General features: G+C 40.8%; 1 protein-coding gene across 5 annotated transcripts in view; it reads right to left on the bottom strand.

Annotated features, from left to right (window-relative positions):
* Positions 1 to 2623: 2623 nt before the first annotated feature.
* HIVEP2 (HIVEP zinc finger 2) overlaps positions 2624 to 20325 on the bottom strand; it is a 151699-nt gene continuing 133997 nt past the window's right edge. For all 5 annotated transcript variants that reach the window (XM_085299267.1, XM_085299268.1, XM_085299270.1 and 2 more), the window contains 5 exons: positions 19899 to 20053; positions 15193 to 15368; positions 12444 to 12545; positions 10971 to 11881; positions 2624 to 5072 (listed from right to left, as the gene is read on the bottom strand). In XM_085299267.1, the coding sequence (XP_085155393.1) occupies positions 4254 to 5072; positions 10971 to 11881; positions 12444 to 12545; positions 15193 to 15368; positions 19899 to 20053 (2163 nt within the window). In that variant the 3' untranslated portion in view covers positions 2624 to 4253. The remainder of the gene's footprint in view (positions 5073 to 10970; positions 11882 to 12443; positions 12546 to 15192; positions 15369 to 19898; positions 20054 to 20325) is intronic.

Below are 20325 nucleotides of genomic sequence, written 5' to 3'. Positions count from 1 at the left end.
GAGCAGGCTACAGTGTTGCTCTGAAGAAATTTCTTGCTTCACAAGAGCAGAACTTCAACAGCAATGAAAAAGACTCTTCTGCTCCTAGTTAGGTGAATAGGACACTATCCCAGGAAGCTGGAGCTATGGGTCTAGCAAGGGAGAGGTTTCAATCAAATTTTCTTTTAATAGCCCGGGAGAAGGTAATCTATGAGTTTGTGTCAGCACTATCTGTAAGAACAATTCAGTACAGAGCCTTATTTGATGGTATGTTAGGTATTTTCAAATACCTACTCAGATGGGCAGGCACTCAAGGGTTTAGTTCAAGAAATGTGTAGTTTCTGGCTCCCAGATTTTTTTGAGAGAGGAACAAACATGAAGTAGTTCTTAGCAGAGCAGTTCAGTGCATGCACAAAAGCAGAGCTCAAGGAAACAGCATTAACGAGGAGGCACTTTGTAAGCTTAGGTGTCCCTGTGGTTAAACAGGAACTGACTGCAGCATTCATGGATTGAGATTTTTGTACTTAAGGAGCTTGACTCCATCTTCATCCTATCCTCTAACTATGTCCTTTACTGGTGCTAACTCTAACTCACTGTTGGCAATGTGTCCTACAAAGGGAAAGTCCCCATAAAGGTATTTAATGTGCTGTGTAGTTGCTACCCTTAGTCAGAATCCAAAGCTTCATAGCAGCATTGTGCAGGCAGTTATATGAGACCAATATGCTCTCTGTTCTGCTGAGGCAAATAAATCCTGAAGTGGCTCTTTTAACAGTATTCTGTGAGGATGGAACAAAGAGAGCTTGCCAGAGCATCTGTATTTCCCTTGTGTTTTACAGAAAAGACATATGGATCTTCATTGAAAAATTATAACCTCCTTGAACAATATAATGGTAATTATATTCCTGACTTAGAAAGTCTATAGGGTATTGCGTATGAATATCCTCATTAGGTTCTGAAGTTTTCTACGGTGCCTCATTAAATCTCTTATTTTCATTCCTTTTAAATTACTGAACTTTTGCAGAAGAAATCTCAGCATTTGTTCTTCCTGCTTCCACCCCTCTGCTACATACAGAGGCTAGAACATAGCAAAATCCGTTGGCTGCTAGGGACAAGAAGAGGATTGCATAGGAAATACTCAGCCGATCACTGTCCCTGCAGCAGTACCAACCGTGCTTGTGAGCTTGGCCTTGGGAACCAAAGAGCCAAATTGCAAAAATGCCCCTGAAATTCCCGTCAGACCTACGTGCACCCACTGTACCAAGTACTTTTGAGGAACTTCCACCCCACCACCTGCGGGAAGCCTACCAAGGCAAACAGCGCAGCTAGTCGTGCTGGAGCACAAACAGCTCCTGCTGGGAGCTGCATGGTTGCGCTGCTGCAGCGCCAAGCCCCCAGCCTGCAAGCCCGAGGCAAGGTGGGTGTTAGCTGAGCGCAGCAGTATGCAACCGCAGCCGCGGCCCTTCCTTCCCGCGGGCCGCTTGSAGCGGGCAAGCCCGGAGAGGGGGGCAGGATGCACGTATAAATATCCACATCCACTCCCAGTACCTGTTCCCACTATGTCAGATCTGAAAACTACCCATGCTTGTGAAAAATTTGTCTGAAGTGGTTGCCTTCCTCCTCCACACCCTCTCTTAAGGCATGAAAAGGTAGCCATAATCAATGCCTAGGACTCACAGGAGAGTGTGTTTTTCTCAAAGCGGTGTATAAACATTAACTCATTAAAAAAAAAATACAATTAACATTGTAAGTACCTGAAACCTCTATAGGGTTGCTCCACTGTAGCCCAAAAATTTCACACGCAATTTCAGTGATACTTGCTCAATGATTATTAAAAAAAAAAAAAAAAAAAAANAAAAAAAAAAAAAAAAAAAAAAGCCCCAAGGCTGAAAAAGTGGATGGTAAATTGCAGCTGCAAATTAATTAAAATAAGCAAACAAGCCACCAGTAACTCCCACAGTAAGGGGGCTGCTTATATAGGGAATGTTAATAGGACATTTACCATTGGGGGTTTGCCTGGTTCCATTTTAATAAAATACCTGTGATTACCTGATTAGCTGATCACTGTGCAGAACATTGTGTTCTTAACACTACCATGCAGCTAAGGAGGAGAGGTGAGAGGATTTTTTTAATCAGATATTTATTTCAAATATATAATTGACTCCTTTTTTATGGATGCATGATCCAACAACCCACTCACCTCCAACTACATATACAGCTTCTCCTCTCTTCAGTCTGAGATGAGGCAGTTTTGTGGCATGCGCTTATCTAGGCAAAGTTACCATAATGATCTRGAATAAAGGTAAAAGAACTCTGCAGTCGATACAAGAAACTAATCACCTTTAATGGTTATAAGTGGTCACAGTTCACCATGATATTATACTAGTCATATGCCACAGTGCTAGAATTACGAYGACATACCAGCTGCAGATCTGCCCCCACATAGTATTATTGGAGAAATAAACTGGTTCATTTTGATAATATCTGACGAGGCCAAAATATGATTCACATTTTTAGCTGCTGCTCACATTCATAAGGCCCCTCCATGTGCACTAAAGCAGCACTTGTGAATAAAAGGTTCCRGTAATATACTGGGATGCCAATAAACTTGGAAAATTCAAAGAACACATGAAAACTAGACACCTGGTGCATGTAACTGTATATTTATTTCTTTTTAAAGAACACTCCTTAAATGTATTGTAAGTCAATATACAAACTTTGTTTCACAGAATTATAATCCACTAAATAGCACAAAATATAATCCAGATTGTTGGTTTCTTTCATCTGTGGGTGTTTGTACGTGTGTGCACGGATGTGTGCGCGCGCAGATGTGTGTGTGTGCGGGCGCACGCGCGCGCATGCTGGCGGCGGCAGAGGTAACCCACCGCGCGTGTTCGAGTACAAGCCCGGGCTCCTCCTGTCTGTCCTCTCGTGGATCAAACCTAACGCGGCTGGGTGCCCTGTCCTGGAAGGCTCCTGCTCCTCGGGGTCRGCCACAGCCGCGATGGCGCCCAGCCCCAAGGGTCACGCTCCTCACCCCGAGAGCCGGCACGGGCATCGCAGCGGGCAGCGACCGGCTGGCGGAGGTCAAGCGYGAGGAAACATCTTTCTTTCCCTCCGAGCCCTTCCTCGCGCTCCGGGGCACCTCCGCGCGCTTGCTAAGCGCTGCGGCAGCGGCGGCGGCTCCCGGGGCGCCGCACGGCGCCGCGTGTCCAGCTCCGAGGCCGCCCGCTCAGCCGGCCCGGGGCGGCCGCACGGCTTCACCGCCCGGTGTCTAGCGTGGGCTGAGCTCAGCTCCCGCGCAGCGGCACCAGCCGCGCGGGTCCCAGTGAATTACACAGAACGGTACCAGTGATGCACCTGCACATATTTACACGGGGTGGAATGTTTTCCCATAGCTTTTAAAGGAGTATATAGATCAACATGTTCACATAAGACCAAATACTTTTAATATATTTATAACTGTTTTATAAAGCTTTGAAAAAACTCACAATAGCACATTGTTTTACTTTAATGCTTTACGGTACTATCAGTTTAAAATCACAATCAGCACTTAAGTTATAGTCAATCCAGCAAACGAGACAAAAAAAATTACAAGAGTTAAGAACTGACTGATACATCCTTTATCTTTTTTTTTAACTAATGCATAAGTGCAGAATAAGATAAGATACTCTAGTTTAAATATCTTGTTTTACAATATACATTTTGTTCTAATTATGCAACAGTAAATCCCATGCTTCACATAGAAAAGCAATCCACAACATTAAGAAAAAAATTTACAATTTATGAAACAAAGTAAATAAATATTAGTATTACAGAATCAGAGCTGTACATAAAAGCTGTTCAGTTTTAATCATATAAAAATATGTTTTAGTGCAACCTCACATATATTGATGCTGTTTCGCTTTACATCATTTAGATCCAAGTGTCCAAAAAAGGAAAGAAATTACATTTATTACAAAGCAGATACACAAATTCTAAAATATGTACAAATTACTGCTAAAAAAATGCTTATAAGAATATAAGCAAAGTAAAGAAAAGGCACAAACATCTGTACAATTTAAAAGTACCAGACCCAATAAGAATTTCAAATTTAGTTTTGGTCAGGCTCATGATGACTTGTTATTTTATTTAATTCTTTTGATATAACAAAAGTATATATAATAGCAAACTACTGTAACTTAGAACAGGCATGCTGTAAAGTTGAATACTTCTTCTATCTCTAGAAAAGAAAAAGTGGGGTAAATGTATGGGTAAAAGTCTCCATGCATCTCAGATCAATGTGGCTTGCTCTTCTCAGGTGACAGCTCATCTCTTTCCTGTGTGCTTGATGGGGATTCGCTCCTGCTGTGAAAGCCCAACTGCCTGACATCCACAAAGCTCTTGCTGTAAAAGGTGGAATGGGCTAACGCAGTCTGCGATGTACCAAAACTGTCCTGTTCACCACCGTGCAAGTCAGGATGGGTGGCTGAGGCACCGGTCTGGCCTGCCTCAGATCCACTAAAGTGTTTAATGCTAAAATGTGCACTTTCTAAGGGTTTCTGGTGAGGCTCAGAAGGCCTCTGTGGCTGCTCTGCCCCATGCAGAACAGCTTCTTCTGTGGCGATTCGCAGAGAGGCTATGGCTTTTGTACAAGTCTGTATGTTCTCCTCCTGCTCCCTCTCTGGGGCGATGACACTGTCCTCTGAAGTGCTTTGTTTCAGCAATAGTAACGGAGAGGAGGAGACGCTGGATGGAACAGCAGGGTGCAAGCTGTGCGGAGAGGTACGTTTCTCGTGATGCTTAGAAATACTATACGATTCTTTTGTCAGGGTTTCAGCAGTTCCTCTTTGCTTCTCCTCAGAGCCCTCCCTCTGCAGGGCCAAAGTGGACGGAGGATGTAAACCTGAAAGGGCCAGAGGTACTGAATGGACCATCTGGATGCCTCCGATAGGCATCATGGGGATGGGTGCTCGGATTTGCTGCTGGGAGTGTAGTGGAAGATGACTGAAGACGTAGTCATTCGCACCTTCAGGGAACAGGCTAGACCCGTGAAGGTCCATAGCTCCTTTTTCTCCATACATGTTGAAGTAAGGCCCCTGAGACAAGCCCCTTCTCTGTAACCAGAAAAACAAAAGAAATAGCAGGAGTGCTAGAAGTAAAATTCTTGTGAAGCATYCAAACCACCTACCTGCTTTCAAGCCATGTATGTGAAACATACCTCTATTCATGCAGTACCTTTTAACCAGACAGATCCCAAAGTGTTTGGAAAACTCCACTAATTGCTTCTCCAAACAACATGAGAGGTTTTGCTTAGTTCAGCCCTACAGGGCTCATGCCTCTGAGGTGAAATGCAGCAGCTATTTAAGAGCATTCAGCAATACAATGCAGCAATCTAGGTCAGGAAGTGAAGAGTATCACATTTCAACTGAAATGGCAGACAGAATTTTTGGTAGACAGAGTTTCATTCCCCAGGAGAAATTTGGCCAGGACATCCATTCTTATCCTCTATTTCGGCAAACTGCACACTGTGCAGTCTGTACTGGGCCTCAAGTCTTTGTTGCCGAAAAATATACATTTTAATGCTCCCTTTTTGCCACTAGTGGTTGGCATGAGTATGAGAAAAAACTACTCATATTTTCTGCCTGTTGAAGGATCCCACTCTGAAGCCCCAGAGAAGGCACTTCCTCCCCCAGTTCCCCATCATGAGTTTTAGCCATTCACCTCCTTAACAAAAGAGGAGTAACATTTCCATGCAAGCTCAAATGCCTCTATGTTAGAGCTCAAAGGCTCTAACTTTTATAGTCATTAAAACAATGGAGCACCACTACAGACTATCACTCTGGCCTATCTGTAGTGTAAACAATAAATAATAACAAAAACACAGCAATTAACTGTGAGTGACAGTGATGATTCTGTACTATGGACATGCACTGTTAAAGAGATTGAGAAAAATGAAAGACTTTCTAACAGCTAATTTGAAACAATCTCACAATATTGACTTTTTCAGTGTTTTCCCATTAGTTCTTGCCTTGGAAGAATGAATGACTCCATCTCTGCTCTGTATTAAATATGCCTTAGGCTTTTGGGTTTCTCCTTTTCTCATTCTTAATTTTTTTAAATTCATTTCCCATCTGATGATTAAGAATCATTTATTGTTGACCAGAGAATTAATGATGACAGAAGTGCAGGATGACATTTTCATAATGGTATGTGGGATTTGGCCACACAACTCTCAGGGACTCCCATAGGAAAGCAAATGAACAAAAATGCTCATCTCTACGCTGAAAATTGACCAAACACCTATCAATTGCTCAAGAGCTGTATTGTTGCCASAGTCTTGGTGAGGCAGCCTGAGGACTGTGCTGCTAAATGCCAATACATTAATGCAGCAGCATTTCACTGCTGGGAAGTCCTTGCTCTCAAGGCATTAATCAACCTCTTGATCTCGTACTGGGGAATTGGTTTGGGGGCAATTAAAGACTTTTAGTTTCTATGCTACCCAGGGGCTGAATCTCAATACTCAGATATTTGTCCTGTTCAATATAAATCAATGTTAAGACAGGAAAGGTGACCCATAATCATCAGAATCAAAGAGACGAGATGTTATAAAAGATGTTACATATAGAGAACAGCCTATGTTGGGGTTTTTCCTATACAGAAGGTGAGACACTTAATTTTCATAAAAGAGAAACCATCATAAGAAAGCACAGCGACAGTGCATTATCTTGCTGAATGGGTAAAAGCTTATGGAATAAACTGAAGTTGCCAAGCCAGAAGGCATGGCTCACCAACCCTGTCAGCCCTTGCTGTTGCTAACTCACCTCTGCACAGTTGCTTGCTCCTTTGTTTGGGTGGTAGTGGGGGGCTGTGGTCTGTCAACCTGTTTCTCAGTCCCACTTTGCTCTTGACTGTTTCCTAAGCCATGATGCATCTTATGTGAATCTATGTGCCACTATTTGCCACAATTTTGCCACAATTTGGGCTCAGGAAATAGAGCAAAGGCAACCAAAAAAGGGGAGGAAACTTGGAAGAATTAATGTAGTCACACACAAATCTCTATTTGAGAAATATATTGGCTTCATGTTGTACAAACTATAGTTTCAAAAGGGGATAGGACAACAGTCTGTCCTTGTAGGATAGAGGTGGCTAATATGATAGAAACTGCTATAGACTTGATGATCAGCATCCTCATCAAATACATTTCATAAGCATAATTTCAGTCCTATTGGGAATGCACTATAGTGGACCACATATACCAGCAGACCTATTTGCAGTTTACACAGGCATCAGATGTTGCACACTGGCGCTCTGTGCAGAAACACATTTCATTCAAGATGATAAAACATTCAGTATTTGGGGAGGTATTTCCTATCAGTATGTGAAAGGATTTTAGGTTCTATTGACTTTCAACTGGATTTAGAGGTGCCTACTTCAGCACTTCGGAATATATGGAGATGCTTTGGACTTCAAAATGAATGAGAGATACAACAAAACAGAATCACAGGCAGGTTCTAGATAAACTCGACATCAATAAAGTGAACTGCTAGTCCTTCCTATTTCCTGTTCCCTAGAGAATTATTCCCTGGTCTCAGTAACTGCTTGTAAACACTGGCAGAAAGCCAGAGGGGAGACCCAAACCAAAAAAACCAAAAAAACAAAAAACAACAACAACAACAACAAAAAAAAAACCAACCTCACTTCCCCTAGAAATTAAGAGTTTTCAGGAACAAATATATACTGCCCCCAGCAATATATATTCACAGTGTACTTATAGCTAGTCCTGGGAAGTGAAGAAGAGGCAAAAGTTCTGGTCCACATTAGGAAGCAATGGGGTGCACTAGGAGTGGAAAAGAGCAGGAATAGAGTGAAGCAGTTGATGCTGCCTCTGATGTTCATAATATATGTGTTGCTAGGTGGGTGGGAGAGATTACTTCAGACTAACCCTGTAGTCTCTTCTCATTGACTTTAATGCCCACTTCTGTAGCACACTCCTGAATCATCTTTTCTGGTTTAATTACATCTGAAAGCAATCCAGTTCACTTACTCCAAGGCTGCTGCAATGTGAATTTGACAGTAACGACATTCACTTATAAAGCACATTCCTCATCCAAACTAAAATGCTAATGTAGATGCACCCAAGCAGAACAAAAACAGCTTTCCCATCTCTCCTCCTTTCTTCTCTCAAGACTAGTACAAAATGACAGAGGAGAAGAATCAAAGCCATTTGATAATGGCACCAGCTCTTCAGAAGGGAAAGAAACCCCTGGCACTGGCAGAAAAGAAGATCCTGAATGTATTTATAGAGCAATAGAGATACGTCTTTAAATTTTAAGACAGTCATTTAATTTGCCAAGGCCAAATATGCATCAGTATCAACCAGAGCCTTGATCTACTTTGGAGAAAATATCTTGTTGCAAGAGTGTATCTTGTTATTAACAGCTGAAGGAAAAAACTTATTTTTTCCTTTGTCTTCATATGACTTAGAAAAATAGTTATTTTTCCCATGCTCTTTTCCACGTCCTAAAGAAACAATTTCTATTGCTTTCTATCAGGTCCTTTCAAAGCCAGAGCACTTCACAAGCTGTTTGCATAGGACCACCAAAGTGCATGAACATTCGAGTTCAAGAAACATAAAGGGGAACCTGATCAATATTGGCAAAGAGACTAGAGAAAATACATCAATTTCAGTGGAGAACAAAGAAGACTGGCCTCTCCTTTTGGTACTTTCAGGCTCCAGAAGTACAAAAACACTCTTATTCCTCCAAGGACTGGGAATCCAATGTAACTGTTAAAGAGGAAGTAGGATTGTAAACTGGCATCTGCATCACTGATGCAGTTGCTAATTATGTTGTGATTTGCTGGATTCACTTTTCTGAAAGTGAAAAACAGCCTTCATTCCTTTTCTTCCTCTAATAGTTTTCATTTATGGTAAGGTTAAGTGTTACTTGTCATCCCACACACTAAGTGTAATAACTTGTGTTTCATCGAAACTTAACTTCTCTTTGGCTAAAGTATGTTTTCCAGAAAAGCATGAAGAGGCGCAGGATCTATCTTTCTGTCCTTGCAGTAGTTCATTGTGATGGGCAACTATCATCACATTTTATTTCCTCATTTAGATTTGCCTGGGTGCTTCTGCTGATGCTTGAGTTCAGGTCCCAGTGACTGACCAGCCATAATCATGGAATCATAGAATGGTAAGGTTGGAAGGGACCTCTGGAGATCATCTAGTCTAACCCTCAGCATAGCCCGCACGGTGATTGAACCCGTGACCTTGGCATTAGCAACACCAACTGAGCTCAACCTGCCCCTTGTCTATGCTTCTCTCTAAAAACAATCAAGGTGCCACTGAGTTAGTGGTGCCCTTCATAGGACAAATGATCTTTTACACTGGGTTTTCAATGCACGAGACTTGATCCTACCTCTAAAATAAGCTAGGTGTTACAAGCCCATCTGGCAAGGTGAAGAACACTTTCCAAAAGAAGAAGCTAAGGGTACCAAAAGAGTCCTTATAATGTGCTAAATGCCTTGTTGGAAGGCATGCATAACACGCAAGACAAACCTTACAACCTTACAGCAAGGACTGTCAGATCGCCACAGGTGACTGTTACGTACCCTTTTGCCAGAAGCATCAGTCATCCAAAATCTCTATTACAGGACGCCAGTGGAAGTGACTCACTCAGGATATCAGGGACTTGGGTTCTCTCTACAATGTCAGCTGTAGTGTCTCATAAAATTGATATAAAGATATCGTGACTGCTAAACTAGTAGCTATATTTTCTTTCCTTGTGCTTCCTTACCTTGTCAGTACAACTAGTGGCTGGATTTTTATTACCTCTGTGTTGTAGTGATCATGTCATTTCCAGGAGCTCTCTGGTAATGTACGTTCCCCAGCCCAGTTGCACAAACTCATCTACAGCTCTGGAAATGCTACTGCTATGAGCTCAAGGTTTAATCCTCTTCCACTACGGAGAAGAACTATAATTATATGAAGAGCAAAAAGGACTGGAGATGGAAAAGAGGGGAGGACAGTCCTCTCAGGATGAAGGAAGGGAGGTAGGAGCCCTGTCAGAGTACTCTGACTGAGAAAGTCTGTTATAGCTTGCCCAGATTGAATCAACACATATAGGTTAATGAGATAAGCAGTGAAACAGCAGCAGCAGCAATGAATGTAGCTAGAAGCATCATCCAAAATAAATAAATAGATGCATTAATTGTGAGGCAAYTCCTTAACTCTAAAGACTAAATTTATTTGAGGAGAGAGTGTGTTGTGAATGCTAGGGCTTGCAAAAAGTGCCAAGTCGGCAGTTTCTGGAAGCTTATTTACAGAAAGGGAACAGCACAGACAGCAGCTGTGCAAGTTTTGCATATCTCCATTTCCACTCAGACAGTTGTGTTCCTGTTGAAACAGTTAGTTGTGATGGTGCTTTCTGTGGGGCAGACAGCTGTCTCCTCCCATCACATGATAACATCCTTTAAGCTCCAGTTGCAGATCCTGATCCAGATGGGCATCCCGCTTTTCAAAGGGGTTCTGTTTATTTTAGTGTTTTTATTCCATTATTCAGTACTTCAGTGATGTACTCTGTACTGCAAYATCAGGGCCTTATGCTCTGCTCTGTCCCAACTGACAGTCTGGGAGGTAAAAGGTTTTACAGTGCAGTAACAAGCCCACATGCCATGTAAGCTTCGTGGGTCATTCTAAAATAAAGACAGGGCCAGTTAATGTAGGCCAGCCCAGTTTCCTTTAATTTAATGGAGACATTCTGATTTTCACCAAGTGAAGATTTGACCTTTAGGCTTACTACATCACATCTAACTGAATCAAAGCCCTGATCTGAGCTGTACCTATTCTAAACTTCTTGTATTCTTTCCAGGAAGCCCTACTGAGGTTCAAAGCTTATGCTTTCTTCTCCAAAGCTATACATTTTTTTTGTTGTTGTTGTTTAATACTATGTGCAGATTAGATAAGAGCAATGGTTTTGACAACAGGAGTGAAAATATTCTTTCATACTTACTGAATGCCCCAGTGGAATAGATTCTGACTGTAAATATTGACCCATGGACAATGCTGGATTATGGAATAAGCCCCTCCTGGGAGACGCTGCTCTAACTGCGGCCATATATCTCCTCTCTCGCCAAGGAGATAGATCTCTTCTGACAGACGCATCTTTCCCCGGTGACATTGGTCTCCTTGGTGATAGGTGACGTCTAGGTGAAACATCCCGTCTTGGTGATAACTCTCTCCTCAGCACAGATTCCTTCCGTGGGGAAAGGTGTCTCATGGGTGAAATATCTCTTCGGGGTGACAGATGCCTTCTGGGTGACAAATCCCCTTTTGGCATTAAGTATCTCTTTGGTGAATTGTCTCTATATGGTGAAGAATCATAGCTGGGTGATGACTGTCGACTGGAAGGTGAGAGGTCCCTAGGAGATGAACTGGGGTCTAATGAAAGCATGTAATCCTCATCCATGCTACTAGGTATGTCTAACCTGTCTTTATCGGGCTCTGAATCAGTGCTCTTCCTCTGGAAAAACCTCTGATATTCTGTCATCTGTGAGTCTTCACATGAGTCGCTTGGTGTTATAAGCTGAGTAACCTGAATGCTAGGTAAGGTGACCAAGTAACTGATCAGGGAGGAGTGTCCCACGGAGAGGGAGCCCTCAGGGGAAGCCCCTTGTGACGCCCCAGCCGAGTTCACCGACAATGAGGAGAACCGCGGGGGCTGTGGGCTGGTGCTTCTTGATCTTGTTTTTGGTGTTGAGTCTCCCTGAGTATCATCAAAATCATCTTCATCTTCATCATCATCGTCATTATCATCACCATCCTCACCATCTGACTCCTCTGCATCAGAAAACTGATGCTCTGCTGATATGCCTGCCAAGTTGTTACTCTTCTCTGCCTCCTGGTGCATGTCTTCCATGTTTTCTGAAATAACCACAGCAAGTCAAAATGGTGAGGATAGCAAACACAACACTTTTATAGGCCTGCTGCCACTTCCGTTCCCTACCCAGAATATCTTGGATGCTCTTCATGGGGAATGGCTGCATAGAGCCATTCTTAACAGTATCAAACTGTAAATTTTCATAACAATATTCTCAAACTCCATACTCGAATTCATTCCTGTGAAAAAGGAAGCATACAAAGCAAATTCACCCTACCCCACTATGTCCTTTGAACTTCTCTGAATTATGTCAGCTCTCACATTTAAATAGAAAATATTTGGAACTTTGTATGAGACAGATGACAAATAACAAGTCGTATTTTTATTTCTAGCTTCTCCTCATGTATTGCAATAAAAAATATAATGCAGACAAATGGCTCCAATCTATTTTTTATACTTCCTGTTTGTCAAAAAGATGCTTCTTAATTAAAAAATGCACTAAATATTCCTAATATATTATCCTATGCCAGACACTGTGCTAAAGTGCAATGAGTCATCTGCATACTACAGAGGCCATTCCAACTAAATTAAATCATTCTGACATACCTGCTTCTTCAGTTTCAGCATCATCTACAGATGTCATTGATACTCCAAGCTCCAGGCATTTTTTCATGTGTGCTTTAGACTTCATATGTTTTGTCAGATTTCCTATGGATCAGAGATGAATCTTATTAACTAACAACAGTGAAGAGAAGAGCACTCTTCAAGTCAGTTTTTGGTGCATATTAATTCTCCTATCCTGCAGATGTGGGTTTTAGTTAAAAAAAAAAAAAAAAAAAAAAAAAAAAAGCAACACACACAGGACTGACTCATCCAGCCCACTGCCCTCAGAGCCTGTTTTAATGAGAGTGGGACTTCACATCTTCAAAAAAATGTCCAAATAAACTCAGGGCCTGAGAGGTATATAGGCATCTCTCCAATTTTCCAGATGACATTTAGATGCCCCAATAAGTTCAAAAACTTGTGGTTGAATGTTATCTATCTCTGGGTTCAGTGTTCATCTGCAATATGTACAAATAGCCTGGGCATTGAAGTGACTCCAGTGCACACCAACCATTCAGGGCTCACAGCCCTACTTTCACATTACTATTCTCAAGTTAAGTAGTTTCCCATCTACTTCACATGTAGGCTCCAAACCTTCAGAGTGTTTGAAGCATTTTGAAGCAAATGTAGTCCATAAAGAAGGCATTTAGAGGAGATTTCTTTGTGTGTTTACTGTCTAGCTTTAATCTCTGAACTGACAGTGGCTGTGTTCACAGCATTCACCTGGGATGTGGGAAACCCAGGTTCAGCTCCCTGCTTTGGTGTACGGATCCGAGCCAGACACAGCAGGGATTTGAAATCAGATCTCCATCCCTGAGGGAACAATTTAACACTAGACTATTGACTTTCTGGAGTGTCGTTTATGGGCTGTTTTTTTCCCAGATAAGAAAACTGGGCTGAGATTAGCCCCAAGAGACATTTCATGGCAAGGAATCTTGAGCACAAAGAGCACAAGCCAGAGAAACAAGAGTATCACTCTAATCCATTAGCCACTTAAGTTACATTTGCAGCATCCAACAAGAAAGACATGGTGCATGCAAAACCAACTTACTACCATGAGATGGCACTTCTTTTCTCAAGCATTGCGCTCTGTGAATGTACCTATGTTGCTTTTGGGACCCAAACCAGTGTCTCCAGATGGCACATGTATTGCGTGCAATCTGGCTGCAGCAACACTGTACCGCTCTATTCGGCAGTGGAGTTGTGCTTAGAAGGTCTCAAGGCTCCTTTCCTCCTAGCTAGGTCAAAGAACTTCATTTTCAGTCTCAGAAAAGAGACAGGTGTGCCTGTCTTTTTCTGTGCACTGCAAGAAAAGTCTAACTTAGCCACTGATGTCTCTGGATGGCTAAATGCTCGAGGTGAATAATGAAACCTAGTACCTTTGAAGATCTGGCTGCTGCTGTCCTCAGCAAAACAGTAACAATAGTTAGGAGGCTGACAACYGCCCATGAACAGTAACACATCAGTTAAACAGTTCTTGGTACTTTGAAGGCTAACTTAGTTCCTTCCTATTCATCCTCCTCTCGTGCAATAGCACACCAGCTCCTCCCTGCTTCTTCTTCTCCACCAGAAATGCCAGTCTCAGCTAGAGATTTCACATTTATTTCCATGCCATTGCTTCTGCCTGGAATGTCCTCTCTGAACACAGCTGCAAAACCACAATCCTCCTTCAAGTCTCTCCTCAAGACCCATCTCTCCTGCAACGTCAAATGTAAACAGTGATCTGAGAACTGCTCATCAGAAGGTCCTTTGGGATTACAACAAACAGCTCCTTCTTTTTGTCTCTACACCCCCATGAAGGTTCTCATCTTAAATTAGGTTGATGGGTCTACTACCATCCATCAGCTATTCCCATCTTTGGCAGAGGAAGAAGTGCTGGAGTCATGGAAACTATTACAATCCTCAGTCCTCAAAACAGCCATGAAGCTGCACTGAGATCTCAGGAGAAATTTCCTCCAGCTTCGCCTCTCCCCCTTCAAGTAAATTCACGGCACTGGAACCAGAATCCATTTCTCTTGTCTGTCAAAGGCAAGCTAGGAAAATGAAAGGATAAGGCTCATTTGGGTTATACTAAAAAAAAAAAAAAAAAAAAGTGCTACCAAAGAAAAGGATTTCTTTTTTTTAAGGAGATAGTTGCAAGGAAAATCTAAATTCCAAAGCATATCATTAACTGTGGCCTCAGGGTGACAAATGGAAGCTTTTTTCAGTGCTGATAAATACATGTGAACACAAGCTATCAGATCTCTATTCATAATTAATGCCACAGTGGATGAAGTGGCCCATCTGGGAGACATACATTATTTATAAACTTGAAACTGACCCACTGTAAAGCCCATGAAGGCATGTTTTCCTCTGCAGCTGATGCTCTGCTTCTGCATTATGTCATAACAAGTGTACTCTCCCTGTAGCATTTGAATATTGTTGCAATTAAAGTTTGCACCATGTAACAATTTTGGCAGAAAGTATTATTTGTAAGGATGATTCTTACGCTATTACATTTTTTCTGTAGACAGATGGACCAGCCAAGAGCATATAGCTCTTAATGAAGCTTTCTAAGGAGACTCAGAGTATCATATAATCTCTGAATCAATTAAATTTAAGAAAAAAATTCCTAGAGTCCTGCATCCATAATCGCAATGATTTGGTTTTCAGGATTTTTTTTCTGTGATTGAACAGAATGATTGGGTCCTAGATGACAAAATAGCTCTAGATTTTTGGGGAAGGTCAAGAGTTCACAAAAAGGGTCGAGTACCTTTAGTTTTGAAGGCAAAATTGCACAACTTGCATACATAAGGCCGGACATCGGTATGAGTGCGGATATGTTTTTTGAGCATGCTTGGCTTTTTACAACGAATTCCACATTCTTCACAAATGTACTTTCCTCGGCCACGGCCTCTGACATAGACATAATCCTCATTTGATTTATACCTGTTGGAAGAGAGCAAGCATTTAAATCGTATGGCCACTAAGTCATACACAGGCACAAAGAAGATCTCCAGACATTTGCTCATGATCCTGATCCTGTACATRTCTCATCATAAAACTTCCACAGAAGTCCATAGAAACTGCTGAATTTTCAGGCTGGAGCTCACAAAGTATTTGTCTTTCAAGGAATGCAGTACTTTGAATGTGTTTGCATATGCTAGTTATTTTTTAACATCAGACCAAAGGACTGCAATATGGGGATAGTATGTCAAGAAATAGATTAGCTACTGCTCATATAGACAAGCACAACTCCAAATATGACTCTGCAGGTTGGATTAATTTCATCTAACTGTAGTTTTGTACGAAACACAGACATCTACCATCACTGAAAGTAGAGGCTGTTTTGCGGCATGATTCACTTGACCTATTTTAGCATATTTATCCCTTGGGATCAGAGAAATCATATCCTAGAAATGCCTGCTTTTCCCCAGTAAGCATAAAGGGAATGCAGATGACTAGCAAGGATGTAGCCACTGACACTACAGGTGCTTCAAGTTCCTGAAGATGGATCCATCCCCAAGGAACCATGTTGAGTTCAGTCAGGTATACACTTTCTAGAAATTAAATGGGAAACTTCCAACCTGCATATTTAGCAGAACATTGTTACAGCATTTTGTTTTTATTACAAGCCTAAGTGTTTCATGCTATTTTTGTCTGTAGTTAGATAATAAATAAGACATACAAATCTATATAAAGCTGCACATTTCCTTAATTATCACAATAAAGTGTTAATATTAAAACTTAAAAGACAGTAAGGGTCCAGAAGATCTGCTCTGACTGTTCTGAGGTTTGAAGAGTATTGGACAGCCCAGAGAAGGATGGATTTCAGCCTGACTCACAGGAAGTAATACTGAGAGAGTGCAAGAACTGGGAAATAATACTTTGTCTGCCCTCTTTCCTCCATTTCCCTCTCCCACAGGAGTACATATTACTTTTAGTGACCCTGAGGATGCACGGCCGACAAAGTATCATTAGCACTGACAGTCAGCACTTAAATAAATACATGACTGTCTGAAAGATTCTGTTAATGCAATGATAACTCTACAAAAAGCAAGTGGCGATTTTGAGGTTACTGAGATGAAACATTTTTCAAATCTGTATTCCATCTGCTTCTCCCACCTGTTGAAGCTTATTGGGCACAAGGACAATTAGACAAGAACTGTCTCTTTGTCATTCACATACACCTTTTTTTGGCACAACTGACCTTGACTCTCTTAAGTACACTCCACCATAATAATTATAAGAGAAATGACATACACAAGTTCGAAATTTAAAGAAAGCATGATCCAAGCACTGAAGCATTAAAAGATTGGCCCAATAGTGAAGATCTTTCCTAGTCCCCAAGAATATATTAGCTCTTACTTGTGCCTCTCTCTGAGTTTTCAATAATTTCACTTTTCCCACTGCCCAACTTTCATATAATTGACTATGGTCACCGCTGCACTGCACTCAATTTGAACCAGGGCTCTGGAGTTTAAAAGTCATTAACAAGCCTCAGAGTCATGCAATTTCTAGCCAAAATGTTATTTCATTGAGGATTTTCAATTAGAGTCCATTACTGATAGATATAACAGAGTAAGCTGTGAACTCTTGTTGTAAGCTGATAATGTCATTAAGGAAGACGTCCAGTGAGCTGGAATGTTTGCCCTATCCTTCCCTTCTTTTCACTTCACACTGCAAGTAACTGTACACACTGCAAGTAAACAACTGTACTGCTGCAAGTACTGCACTTTAAATTGCTGCTTTTCTTTGAGGAATACTGCTTCATATCTCACTAGGGCTCTGTAGTTGCAGGTGATGGAAAGCAGATTTTGTGATTCAAATCATTTCATTTGAATGAAACCACCTGCCAGAGGTAATAATGTGGTTGTTAGCTTCATCCTTCAAACCCTCTTCTGCTGTGATGCTTACAAATTGCTCTTGACTGGCTTTTGTGCAGCAAGTGATGTGATGATGTGCTGTGACATCTGTCTTTCTGCTGAACTCCACTCACTGTTACTTCACCGACTCCCAACCCTGACTCTTTGCTTTTTGTCCACCTGCCACATGAGGACTCCACTCCCCTGCCCCAAATGAGCTCTGCACAACTACAGTGGCACTCGTCTGTGTGGCAGACAGACCTTTCCACCAGCTGAAAACTCACCMAGGGACCTATAGAGGATCACAAATCTTTCACAACTGTCAATTCTGAATTGCCTTCCCTGCAGTTACAAAACAAAAGCAATCAAAAGCCCTAAGCAAACCCCCTCCTCCAGACAAACAAAAAATAAACAAAAACATCCTGCTGAAACAAGATTACTGCCACGCATGCTTATCTGTCTAGAGAAGAAAATGTGGAAAAAACACGACAGACATTTCTTATGTAGTTCTGTGCACTACTTGAGTTTGTTCAGATGATATAAAGATGAGATTGATGAGAATAGAACAGAACAGAATAGTTCTGCATACAGCAAGGAGTAAGCAAGCATGAAAAACAAATTAAAAAGCAGCTTCTAGAAATCACAAATCAAACCTAAAGAGACGGACAAACTCATGAAGAGTTTGCTCACAAGAGCAATGAAGAACTTGGCCATAACATGAAAAGAATATTAGATTCATTTAAAAAACTCCCAAACTAATGGAAAGAATGAATCTACCCTTCCATAAACAATATTTATAAGATGTAGTATAAAATGATGATTTTCTTACATTGTTCTGAAATACATCTATAAAGAAAGAGAGGATACATTAATAYTGCCTCATCCCATTCATTGTAGCTTTGCAGGTTAGATGTTCCTATTGGCAAATCTGTTATTTAGAGACTCAGTCACAAGCTAGGAAAAGATTATTCATCTCCCCTTAATCTAGCAATTAACATGCACATCGAGGTTTCTTACTTTTTGTTCTAAACTAAAAATATCCAAATACAGAAAAAAATTACTAGGAGTCTTTTCTAGGTGACACAGGAGTTATATTACAAATAATTTCATTTCAAATTTATTAGTGAACAGGGAAACTGAAGAGGGTTTAAATAACATACAAAGTTTCTTAAAGAAGGTGTTAAATGGTAGAGGCATTTTGCACAGTGATCTGTCGCAGTTCACGCTGATCTGAATCCTCCTTTGAGTTGCTTCTCTTAAAACACTTTTACTCTTCTGACCTTTCATCACAGAGCTTACATCAGTGCAGACTATCTTCAGCTAGGTGATCCAAATTCAGAAATGATATACAATGGGATGCAGGCAAATTTTACACTTCAAAGTGAGTGTGAGTTTAAGGAGCAGCACTTTAAATTTCTTGTACGTTTAGGCTCATCCCTGAATCTGTGTCACTCTTTTGTAGCCAGCTTACTGGCTTGGGTAYGAGGACAATGCACAACTACAGAGAATACCTAGGATCAGGGTGTCTGGACTGGTAGACCTGCACCAAGCTCCTAAACAGTATTTTTAGTCTTTTAAGCAAGATGTAGGCTATGTCCTTTTATTGTTGCAGGCTACAGAGAAATGTCAATGTTAGTTTCATGGAAATTATCCAAGGGGAGCCAAAACACATAATGTTAATGAGGGATAATTAATACGTTAAAGGATACAAAATGATGGCAGAAGGAAAGGGTTGTATGAATTTACCACATCTCCATCCTAATCTATTTAGTTGTCCCAAGAAAACATATTTGTGAGAGCATTTGTGTTTGGCAAGACTGAAAAATCCATCTCGTTCAGCCACCTGATTAATCACTACCAACAACTGGCAAAAATTAATCATATCACTTTAGAATTCTTCAAAAGAAATAAACCAATATCTTACACTTTACAGTACACTGCATGAGGCAATCAACTCCGCATTTCATTTGCTTTTCACAACAAGCTTCATAAGCCTCAACATAATGCTAATGGACTTTCTCCTCTTTTCTATTTATTTATTTTTATCACATAAGTCACAGATGGCCACAGTAAAATAAAACATTATTTTATCAACCTTACATGACAAATCAATGGATTAGGCTTAAATACCACAGATTTCATTGCCATCTTACATTTTATATCTGAAATCCAACTTCAGTAAATAAAAAAATTGTAAGATTAAGAGCAAATTTGCCTAGATAAACCATTCAAGTGAGTGGAAGTATATAGTCTAGAAATGGAAGGATGTGTTCATGGAAACCATTAGATATACAGAAATTACATAGAAAATATCAAAATGTTAACCATCTATCTTTTCTTAATGATCTAAATAAGGAAAGTAGTTATTTACAGTGAAGGCTCTCACACAGATAGAAAATATTATTGTACTAGTAGTAAAGCAGAGCCACGAGTCAGTACACAGGTACCCTGTAGCTTGTTTTAAGACTGATGTATACACGAAAAGGAAGAGGCCTGGGAGCTACAGTGCATGGCAGGAATACAGGACACTGTTTACATCCTAATTCATTTATGCTCATTTTCAATCTTTCAAAATGACAGTCTGAGCTTGAAATTTCCAGTTGTGTTTTCTTACCCTCCTTCAAAGATTTTAATTCGTATCGGCTCAGTTTGTTTGGATGTAATGTCTTTATCTCCATGAATGTCTCCTTTTACTCTTTCTTTTATAATATTCCCCACTATTTTCTTTTCAAGCTTGCTGCCAAACAAGAAGAATGGCTCGTGTTTCATCTGTAGAACAAAGTCAAGGAATGGTGTTACTGCTAGAACACACAATAAATGCACACTTTATTTCAAGTACTTTAACAATCCAGGTCAAAGCCAAACTCATTTTGATGCAACTCTGCAAGATGAATTAATTTGTCTCATTCACTTTGATGGAGAAYGAGAGAGAGGGCAGCATGGACAATTTTTTACAAGAGTCTTGATGGAATAGACAGCACTGTATCTTTCCTCAAGAAAAAAAAATCATGGAAAATGGAGATGGAAAAGCCTTAGAAGGT

Source organism: Rhea americana, unplaced genomic scaffold, assembly GCF_003343005.1.
Source record: "Rhea americana isolate MKP2758 unplaced genomic scaffold, rheAme1 scaffold_149, whole genome shotgun sequence".
Classification (NCBI taxonomy): Eukaryota; Metazoa; Chordata; class Aves; order Rheiformes; family Rheidae; genus Rhea; species Rhea americana.
This window is presented reverse-complemented; position numbering and strand designations above follow the sequence as displayed.